General features: G+C 37.6%; 1 protein-coding gene across 2 annotated transcripts; it reads left to right on the top strand.

Moving 5' to 3' along the window:
* The first annotated feature begins 647 nt into the window (after window positions 1-647).
* LOC149830188 (transcription factor bHLH68-like) lies at window positions 648-10,388 on the top strand. Of its 2 annotated transcripts, XM_090016370.1 has the most exons (9): window positions 648-1,007; window positions 1,299-1,641; window positions 2,106-2,183; window positions 2,280-2,345; window positions 3,016-3,081; window positions 3,259-3,309; window positions 3,388-3,435; window positions 3,673-3,717; window positions 9,949-10,388. In XM_090016370.1, the coding sequence occupies exons 1-9, from the start codon at window positions 751-753 to the stop codon at window positions 10,078-10,080; spliced, it is 1,086 nt and encodes a 361-aa protein (XP_089872496.1). In that variant the 5' UTR covers window positions 648-750; the 3' UTR covers window positions 10,081-10,388. The 2 variants fall into 2 exon arrangements, with proteins under 2 accessions (XP_089872496.1, XP_089872497.1); XM_090016371.1 differs by lacking the exon at window positions 3,016-3,081 and having other exon boundaries at window positions 662-1,007.
* Window positions 10,389-11,081: the final 693 nt, after the last annotated feature.

Below are 11,081 nucleotides of genomic sequence, written 5' to 3'. Positions count from 1 at the left end.
ATCCGATGTCATTATTTAATTTACTTGTCATAACAAAATTAACCTAAACATGACTTATCTAAGGCTGAAGGGGCCGTTAAACTTTGTCAGTTAAAGTAATGGCATGTACCTGTCGGTGTCGTTTGAACCAGCACGTCCACATGTGTCCGCTCGTGTCACCAAGGACACATGTCTAAAATGGCATATGCCTGTGACAGAGAATGGGGGAAGACGACAAAGGAATAAATTGCAGTATCCCTGAGTAAGACTGCAACAAAGGTGCCCTACTTTCTATATATCAGTCTCTCAAAGAAGAGAAAGAAAACCCGAGTTGGTTTTATGTCCCGAGTCTTAAACTTGATCCGGTCCGCCTGAAAACCAGTGAACACCTAATGCTAACCCTAAGCCTTCGCTTAAGCTTGATTAGAAACCCAAAATTTCCTTTTCGTCCGGGAACACTGTCACCACCTTTCCTGCCCCTACTTTGTGATAAAGCAAAAGCACGAGACAAAGAGAGAGAGAGAGAGAGAGAGAGAGAGAGAGAGAGTAAAAAATAGAAAATTCATAGTTAAAAAACGATAATATTTTGTACCGAAAAAGGTTGCGAACAAAAAACAATAATAACAACAATAAAACATTCCAACGAGTCCATTAGAAGCCTCATCCCATCCATCCAAAAGAGAAGCAAGAAAAAGGAAGAAAGAGAAACCACCAACCAACCACACCAACCAGATTCAGGCCGCCGGAAAACCCTCTCGAGCTAAGGGCATCATGAACCGTGGGATGTTGCAGACCTCGCCGGTGCAACAGATGATGGCCGGCAACCTCACTTGGTGGAACCCCAACAGCATCCGACCTCCTCCACTTCTAAATCCTCCCCAATCACCATCATCACCAAATACTTTGCCACCTAACCACACTTTCTCCACCTCCTTGATCCATCCATACCTACCTCCATCTTCACTTCATGTTAACTCACCATGGAATGAAAGCCAAGATTTTCCAGACTCTTGGAGCCAATTACTGCTGTAATCTCTCTCTCTCGTGGGTGTTTGTTTTTGTTGCTTTCTGACTTAAATTAAATTAGTTTAACTCTTCTTCTTTTTTATTTACTATTGTAATCTCTCTCTCTCTCTCTCTCTCTCTCATAGCTAGGTGCTTTTTTTGTTGATTTATGACTTGAATTGATTTGCTTTGACTAACATCTTATCTTTATTCAAAAATTTTGAAGTGAATTATTTTTTATTGTATTAAATATATGTGCATATGAGGTTCTAATTTTTTGAATTGAAGTATCTAATTTTTATGGCTTTTTTCAGAGGGGGGCTGGTGGGTGAAAATGAGAGAGCTAGCTATGTAAATGGCCAAGTGAAAAAAATGGAGAATTGGGAAGACCAGATGATGATTCCCTCCTCTATTGCACACTACATGACGCAAGTGAAGCAGGAGCAGCTTGATGCTGGTCGTGTTGACTCTTCTCATCTTAATGATTCTCAACAACACCATAATGAAGAACTTCAGACAACAAGAATAACATGGCCACGGATGAATCACTTTGTCTCTTCACCTAGCTCTTGTATCACAAGCTATAGCAGTAAGCTTCTTGATTTCTCCAATGGCAAGCCAGAGAAGCAACACCACCCATCAGATCGCTTACAGGAGGTAATTGCTAAATCTTTTGAATACCATTTTAATGAAACAAAAAGTGAAAAAGGAAGTAAATAAAAACTTTAAATTTTGGCTTGCAGAATTACAAATTGAACTCATTGAGATTGATAAAGTAGGCTTAGTTTTGGGGCTTATTCACTGCTGAAAAATCGAATTTCATGCATATTATCGTTCTATAGTAGGAAGCTCAGAAACAAAGAAAAGGACAAAATATCAATTGCTTGCTTCTTATCTATCGATGGTATATATTAATTTGACTATTTATTGTGAGATTTATTGACATACCACATATTGATCAGCAAAAGAGAAAGGGTAGATATACATATCTTTTGGCAGACTAATAGGAAAGTATCATCTTTTTTTAAGGAAGCTAATAGGAGGTATCATGCATCTCAATCAGTGATTATCATTACTTCTCTTTATAAATGATTTCATTTTCTCTTTTCTTTTTAAATCAGTGCAACAGCTCAGCAACAGGTGCAGCACCAAAGAAAGCTAAGGTTCAGGCCACCGGTCAAGGAGAGTCTACATTCAAGGTCAGAATTTCCATCTGATCAGAGTATTTCAAAGTGAAAATAAAGCGGAAACACCAAAAATGGAGTCTCTTTACCATATTTTCTTGTGTTTTGCAGGTTAGAAAGGAGAAATTGGGTGATAGAATAACAGCACTACACCAACTTGTTTCCCCCTTTGGAAAGGTATTAGCTCAAGCAGTAAATTTAGGGGGCAGGTTATATGTTCTCCCCCCGAGCACGTTGGATGCGGTGGTCGAATAAGATAGCTGGATTATTTTTTCTTTTATTAAGCGGAAAAACCGTTCGGGGATTGGAGACTTGTCTCGCTGAAAAGTCTTGCCATGTTATGGTTGCAATGCCCGACGGTGTAAAACCCCAACACCACCCGTCTCGCCCAGCAGGGAGTCAGCTGCTATAGCCTTGCGGCAAGAGATGTACAATCGAAGATTCTGGAACTCTTGATATCCTTCAGCTTGAATGGCTTAAACTAACCCACCTAGCCATGTGTGACTAGCCCCTGTGAACAGCTAGTGGAAGTTCCATTTCTCAACCTAGCCGATCTCGGTCCTGAATCCACGAATAGGGTTAATTCCAAAAGAAAGAAAAAGTGATTGAAAGGAAGGAAAGCAAACTTTTCGAGCTCAACCAACAATGAAATTTCATAATGTTAATCACTACATTAATTACTTTAGTAAAAAGGCAAAAGAATAGTTGCCTCTGTGCTAACAAATAAATAACTATTAAATTTTTTTTTTTTTTTGCTTTCTGTTTTTACTTTTTTTTCTTTCATGGCTCAGTTTTTAACCTATTCTGTTGTTGGGGTCTTATGAGAGATGGGCGGCTTCTTTTGCAGACTGACACGGCGTCTGTGTTGCTAGAAACTATTGGGTATATCAGATTCCTTCAGGGTCAAATCGCGGTGATGCCTCCCTACCCTTCTTTTTCAACTTACAAACAAAACCAAGAATCTCTCTCTCTCTCACTCATACAAAAACAAACAAAGAACACGCATAAAAAGTGAAAAACAATTCCATGGTCATCTTTAGTTCTTGAAGTTAGCACAGTCAAGCTTATATATTCTCCTTATCGTTTGCAGGCTCTGAGCTCTCCGTACATGGGTAGTGCCTCAGGAAGTTTGACACAGTCTGTAAGTTACAACACCTAAACAGTTGGTTAAGAAATGACCACAATATGAGAGCGATGATTTTTTTTTTGGGTGCGTCAGGTACAAGGTGAGAGGGGAGGTTGCAAATTCCCAGAAGACCCAGGACAGGTGAGCTTTATTGGATCGAGTGCAAAGACTATTATTTTATTTGCAACTCTTTCACATATATGATGTATTGAGCAGTGTGCTGAGCTTTACAGCCTTTGATTGTTCTGTTAAAATTGAAAAGCATGGGTGTGAATATATACAAATATCAGCACTGAATCATTTCATAACCGAAAAAAAGGTGTAACTTGTACTAATTTTTTTTTTTTATATTTTTTGTTCTCTTTCCTTTTCACACAGTTACTGAACGAATCATGCTTGAAGAGAAGAGCCACATCAGAGCAGGTACGAAACTACCTCCCCAGACCCAAATTCTAGTTATTCCTGATACTTCCTCATGAAAAGAAAATCTGAACTACCACCACCAACTGGATTGCATTTTGACATTCTCTTGATCAATGATGCCTTTTAGTAAACTTTGGTTCCTTTCAACAAAAGGTAACTCCTTCGCAGTATTCAACATCTAGCTAGTTTTATTGCATAAAGTCCAAAACTAACAACTTGCACACGGGCGTAAATATACACAAAAAGCAAGCCTGTTAGTAGGTCAGGTAAACAGAATAAAACACTCATGGTTCGCCTTGTAAAGAGCTCGTGCAAACTCATAAAACAGGCTGGGCAAGTCGAATACAAATAACAGGTGTTTGGCTCATACAAGTTTATTAAATAGTGGCATAAATATTTTAGATAATTTTGCAACAAATAATGTAGTGCAAAATAAACAGATGAAGTATGTTCAGCTTGCAAGCAATTATTTTAAAGTTTAGATTCTATTGCCTCTAGTTTTGAGACAATGTATTTTAGCAGGTCAGCTTAAGTTTGGCTCAATAGACCTAGAATCCAAATCCTATTACTTTTAATTTTTGAATAGTGTACTTTTTCTAAAATTAGCAAGCTTGAACTCGGCTCATTAAAGTCATGAGCTCAGGCTTGGGTCGGCACATCATAAAAATGAACTAAGCTTGAACGCATAATGTTCAGTTCATTCAGCTTGTTTACCAACCCTATTCAGTAAACCTGCCTCTTGGTTATATGTCCCCCCCCCCCCCCCCCCCGAACAGGGCAGTTAGCTACATCTCATGTTCGGGGGGCTCAAAGAGCACCACGTATGTAAGCATGTGTGTCTCGTATCCCCATGTTTGTCAACATTAAATAGCGTTGGAGTTTGATGCGATTGCAAAGACTTAAGTACCCTCTCCTCCATTGGTGCCAAAAAAAATGGTGATTCTAGAAAATGAGTGGTTGTAAAGACTTAAGTGCCCCGAAGATGATTATTTAAGACTCAGTCTCTGCACTGTAAGATTATTCGAGAAAGAAATCTCCCCTGGAAGAGGCCATGAACATCAACCCTCTCACTCTCTCTCTCCCTTCTCTTTCTGCTTTTGTGCACATCCAGCAGAAGATCCTACATTGCTCCATCAAGCACCGACTGACCTGCACATTGACTGTTGTAGAGCCTGATTCAGAGTTTTTACCCTTACACGAGGAGGGTTTGGGGGCTCCTCCCAACATGGGTAGCATCATTCAACTAAATGAGTTGTGGATCCTGATTCAGAGTTTTTATCCTTACAGGAGAGAGGTCTGGGGGCTCCTCCTAGCGTGGGTAGCATCATTCAACATGAAGAGTTGTGGAGCCTGATTTGGAGTTTTTACCCTTACAGAAGGGGGGTCTGAGGGCTCCTCCCAGTGTGGGTAGCATCATTCAACTTGATGAGTTGTGAAACCTGATTCAGAGTATTCGCTATTACAGGAGGGGGGTTTGGGGGTTACTCCCAGCGTGGGTAGCATAGTTTTTGCCCTTACAGGAGGGGGGTTTGGGGGCTCTTCCCAGCATGGGTAGCATCATTCAATTTGATGAGATGTGGAGCCTGATTCAGAGTTTTTTCCCTTACAGGAGGGGGGTTTGGGGGCTAGTTCGTCCCAACGTGAGTAACATAGTTTTTGCCCTTACAGGAGGGGGGTATGGGGGCTCTTCCCAGCATGGGTAGCATCATTCAACTTGATGCATTGCAGGATTATCTGAGAAAGGAATCCCCCCTGGAGAAGGCCATCAACATCAACCCTCTCTCTCTCCCTTCTCTTTCTACTTCTATGCACATCTAGCAGACAATCCTACATTGCTCCATCAAGCATCGACTGCCCTGCACACTGACTGTAGCATGGTTCAACTTGATGAGTTGTGGAGCCTGATTCAGAGATTTTGCCCTTACATGAGGGGGGTTTGGGGGCTTCCCCCGGCGCAATAAAGTGTTTTGTTTAATCATGGTGCTTATGTTTCCTTCGGTTGTTTCTTGCTAAAGGTTTTTGTAACACCCTTTCTCACGATTTTTCTATTTTTTTTTTTGTTTGAAGATGGTGACTTCTGAAAGTTACCGTTCAATTTCAGGAAAAGAACCTGTTACAGAACCTGAAATTCTGTAACCAGTTCCGGTTTTTAACATATTTGAAATATCAAATGAGTTTATAAAGTTATAAAAATTTCCAAATATAAGCTAGTCAAGTAAAGAAAGAAAACCCTTTTTACAGATTTGAAAAATGATCTTCCGTTGGGGAGATATGACTCTTGCAAAATGAACAAAAAACCTGAGTAACTCAAACGATATAGAGTGTGACAGGGTCTTGGTTATTGACCAAAAACAGGTACAAAATGACCATAAAAATTTGTGAAAATTGACATAAATAAACTAAACTCAATAACAAAGATGTCATTTTTTACGGATCAAAAATTCGATCTCTGATTAGGGAGATACGCCCCCGACAAGTTGGTCTTGATTCAAATAGCGATTTACGTGTGACGGCTTACTGAATAACACTACATATAGCGATTTGTAGTGTATTTCATGAGTCACTAAAGTGATTTGTGGTGTTGTTCAGTAAATCATTATGTGTAAATCGCTATTGTGACTTATAGTATTTTCAGTAAATCGCTGTGCGATTTACGGCGTAAATCGCTACCTGAATTAGGACCAACTTGTCGGGAGAATATCTCCCTAACCGAAGATCGGATTTCAAATCCGTAAAAAACAGTGTCTTTCTTATTGAGTCTAGTTTATTCCTATCAATTTTTAGCATTTTTTGTGGTAATTTGTTTTCTCATTTTGATTAAAAACCAGACCCCTATTATTCTGTATTATTTAAGTTACACATATTTTTAGTTCATTTTGTGAGAGTCATATCTCCCCAATGAAATATCATTTCCAAATCTGTAAAAAGGGTTTTCTTTTTTTATGTGTCTAATTTATATCTGGAAATTTTTATAACTGTTTATACATATTTGATATTTTAAATTTGTTAAAATTTAGGACTGGTTACAAATTAATCTTATTTAACCATGATTAAACAAAATGGTTTCAGTTTTTTATATATTTGAAATATTAAATAAATATATAAAGTTATAAAAATTTCCAGATATAAACTAGACAAATAAAGCAAAAAAACTTTTTTTACAGATTTGAAAAATGATCTCTCGTTGGGGAGATATGACTTTTACAAAATAAACTAAAAACATGAGTAACTCAAATGATATAGAGTGTGATAGGGTCTTGGTTTTCGACCAAAAATAGGTATGAAATGACCATAAAAATTGCTGAAAATTGTCAGGAATAAACTAGAATCAATAAGAAAGACACTGCTATTTACGGATTTGAAATCCAATCTCCGATTAGAGAGATACGCCCCTAACAAGTTGATCTTGATTCAAATAGTGATTTACGCGTGATGGCTATAGCGATTAACACTACAAATCGCTATAGCTGTCACGCGTAAATCGCTATTTGAATCAAAACCAACTTGTCGGGTACGTATCTTTCTAACCGAAGATCAGATTTCAAATCCGTAAAAAGCGGTGTCTTTCTTATTGAGTCTAGTTTATTATTGTCAATTTTCAGCAATTTTTATGGTCATTTGTTTTCCCATTTTGATTAAAAACCAGACCCATATAATTCTGCCTTATTTAAGTTGCATATATTTTTAGTTCATTTTGTGAGAGTCATATCTTCCCAATGAAATATCATTTTCTAAATCTGTAAAAAGGGTTTTCTTTTTTTATGTGTCTAGTTTATATCTGAAATTTTTTATAATTGTTTATACATATTTGATATTTTAAATTTGTTAAAATCCAGGACTGGTTACAGATTAATCTTATTTAACCTTGATTAAACAAAATAGTTATGGTTTTTTATATATTTGAAATATCAAATAAATATATAAAGTTATAAAAAATTTCAGATATAAACTAGACAAATAAAGCAAAAAATTACTTTTTACAGATTTGAAAAATGATCTCTCATTTGGGAGATATGACTCTTACAAAATGAACTAAAAATATGAGTAACTCAAACGACATAGAGTGTGACAGGGTCTTGGTTTTCGACCAAAAATAGGTATGAAATGACCATAAAAATTTCTGAAAATTGACAAGAATAAACTAGACTCAATAAAAAAGACACCGCTTTTTACGGATTTGAAATCCGATCTCCGGTTAGGGAGATACGCCCCCGACAAGTTGCTCTTGATTCAAATAGCGATTTACGCGTGATGGCTATAGCGATTTGTAGCCGTTAAAATGACACAGGGTGATAGGGTTGTAGTTTTTGACCCAAAACTGGTATGAAAACACCATAGAAATTGCTGAAATTTGGTATGAACAAACTAGATTCAATTTAAAAAACAACCCTTTTTACGAATTGGAAAGATCATCCCTGGTTAGGGAGAAATCACTCCCGCAAGTTTGTCTTGATTCTGCTAAAATCCTGACTATGCAAAATAACAGGTTTTGAACCTCGATTTTTAAAGTGGGTCAAACAAACTCAGAATGATCTAATTTTTTATGGAAAGCATGAAGACATATGCATGAAGTTGCAGTAAAAAATTCAGATCGAAATGAGCTCCGATTACATACAAATCAATAGATTTAAAATACACTAGAATTGAAAGTACAATCTAAAAAGCAACTGAAAATGATAAGAGCCAACTGCACATTGAAAAAGAAATAACAGGTTCCAATGAATCCGAGAAACATCTTTGTATTCTCCTATACATATCAACTCTTCAAGTTGAACGATGCTACAGTCAGTGTGCATGTCAGTCGGTGTTTGATGGAGTAATGTAGGATCGTCTGTTGGATGTGCACAGAAGTAGTGAGAGAAGAGAGAGAGAGTGAGAGGGTTGATGTTCATGGCCTTCTCCAGGGAGAACTCTTTGTCTCTCTTGATTTCTTCTCTAGAGAGAGAGAGAGGGTTTTACAGTGTTTTACGGAGAAAGAAGAAGACTTTGAAGAGTCAACATCATCCTCGACTTTCTGGATGGAGGACATGTTTGTCCTTTTTTTGAACCGATAAAGAAGAAGAAGACTTTGAAGAGTCAACATCATCCTCGACTTTCTAGATGGAGGATATGTTTGTCCTTTTTTTGAACTGTTTGTTTTTTCTTTTTTGAATGAAGGGCATTTTTGTCATTTTTTTAAACCATCACTTTATGAGAAGAATAGCAAAAAAGGGTACTTAAGTCTTTGCAACAACACCAGAGTCTGATGCAAAGTTATGTCAACATACACAGGAATACGAGCCCCATGTGCTTGTATACGTGGTGCTCATTCAAAGCCCCGAACATAGACGTGGGATTCAGTGAATCATTGGGGGGGAACATACACCACCCTCCCCTTGATCAATGAAGCCTTTTAGTAAACTTTGGTTCCTTTCAACAAAAGGTAACTCCTTCGCAGTATTCAACATCTAGCTAGTTTTATTGCATAAAGTCCAAAACTAACAACTTGCACACGAGCGTAAATATACACAAAAAGCAAGCATGTTAGTAGGTCAGGTAAACAGAATAAAACACTCATGGTTCGCCTTGTAAAGAGCTCGTGAAAACTCATAAAACAGGCTGGGCAAGTCGAATACAAATAACAGGTGTTTGGCTCATACAAGTTTATTAAATAGTGGCATAAATATTTTAGATAATTTTGCAACAAATAATGTAGTGCAAAATAAACAGATGAAGTATGTTCAGCTTGCAAGCAATTATTTTAAAGTTTGGATTCTATTGCCTCTAGTTTTGAGACAATGTATTTTAGCAGGTCAGCTTAAGTTTGGCTCAATAGACCTAGAATCCAAATCCTATTACTTTTAATTTTTGAATAGTGTACTTTTTCTAAAATTAGCAAGCTTGAACTCGGCTCATTAAAGTCATGAGCTCAGGCTTGGGTCGGCACATCATAAAAATGAACTAAGCTTGAACGCATAATGTTCAGTTCATTCAGCTTGTTTACCAACCCTATTCAGTAAACCTGCCTCTTGGTTGAGTCACACGTAACATTTATGATGTTTGCAAAATTGTAGTATCCAAGAGGACTTGTTGTGTGTGTTGTGTCCACGTTTGTGCATGCATGCGAATTGGCATCTATTTACATATGTTATGTTTGGGTTGTCTTCGTTATCAGGCATGAGTTTATTGTTAATTCTCCCTAGGTTCTATATGATATGATTGTAATGTTTTTGGTATTTATGTATCTAACAGAAGGTAGAGGATGAGCCGAAGGACCTGAGGAGTAGAGGGCTGTGTCTTGTGCCTGTTTCTTGCACTCTACACGTTGGTAGTGAAAATGGAACTGATTTTTGGGCACCAGCAATTGGTGGAGGATTTCGATGAGATGAAGCTCCTTTCTAGCACGCCGAAGCTTAATGAAACGATATAACATCATGAGCAGTCAATCTGCTCATAAAAACAAAGGCTGATTGCTCATGATGCTATGCCCCTTTATCTTGCAATAAGAGAGTGCGGGTGCTGGAACCACAACCTTCTTTGTATGCTTTCCTTCTGTTCTTAGTCGTCCCCTTACTGTTTTCACAGGTTGTTTCATGTATATGTATCCACTAGGCATGGGTATGCCACCATTAAACTAGTGTAAGACTTGATATTGCTCTAGCTGAAGCAAGCAAATGATTCTAAACTGTTACGAGGTGAGGTGGGATCGTTTTAATGTTGCAAACACGTGCCATTCTTGGTCTTAGCCCTGACACTGTAAAGAATTTTTGCCCATGGAGAAAACCTAAATGAAGATGTAGGTTATACGATTGAAGCACTCCAAAAGATAACACGTGAAATCACCTCAGTTTCATGCATAAATTTTGTGAGTGAGATGTTTAGCTTATACTTCTTCGTAACAATTAACAAAAATGCTCTTCCATTAACAAGAATAAGAAGAAATCGGCTTCCCTTAACCATAATTATATCTACAAGTATGAGCAGCCATACAAAGCCATGTATGTTTCATTGTAATCCTATAGTATTTACTATAAGCATGCAAATATTAGTCAGCTTAATTCTTCATTTTATCAATCCTTGTTGACTGATGTATTCATTTTACTTAAAGTTCAGAAAGGTAAAGAGAGAAAAGGAATGAAATCTTTGAGAAGGGTATCCAGTGGCTTCTAGTGGGTGAGATATGTGAGACCAATAATCTGAAACAGATGCTTGCACAGCCATGCACACACGCATTCATAGAAGGCAACCAAAATAAAAGCTAATTTCTAAAACAGAGATTTTTCGTCAATTTTAGGAGAATAGATCAAGTACACGACTATTTACTTTGCAAGTGCTGGAAAACCTATTGGGACTCATCTCAAGAATTCCAACTATGTCAAGGAAGG

Source organism: Nuphar pumila, chromosome 8, assembly GCF_984573655.1.
Source record: "Nuphar pumila chromosome 8, dmNupPumi1.hap1.1, whole genome shotgun sequence".
Classification (NCBI taxonomy): Eukaryota; Viridiplantae; Streptophyta; class Magnoliopsida; order Nymphaeales; family Nymphaeaceae; genus Nuphar; species Nuphar pumila.
This window is presented reverse-complemented; position numbering and strand designations above follow the sequence as displayed.

What these genes read in the sequence shown, in the direction of transcription:
- LOC149830188 (XM_090016370.1), top strand. Translation starts at nt 751, where the DNA reads ATGAACCGTGGGATGTTGCAGACCTCGCCGGTGCAACAGATGATGGCC. An exon ending in TCCTTCAGGGTCAAATCGCG is followed by an intron (nt 3,082 to 3,258) that starts GTGATGCCTCCC and finishes TATCGTTTGCAG; the next exon opens with GCTCTGAGCTCTCCGTACAT. An exon ending in TCCCAGAAGACCCAGGACAG is followed by an intron (nt 3,436 to 3,672) that starts GTGAGCTTTATT and finishes CTTTTCACACAG; the next exon opens with TTACTGAACGAATCATGCTT.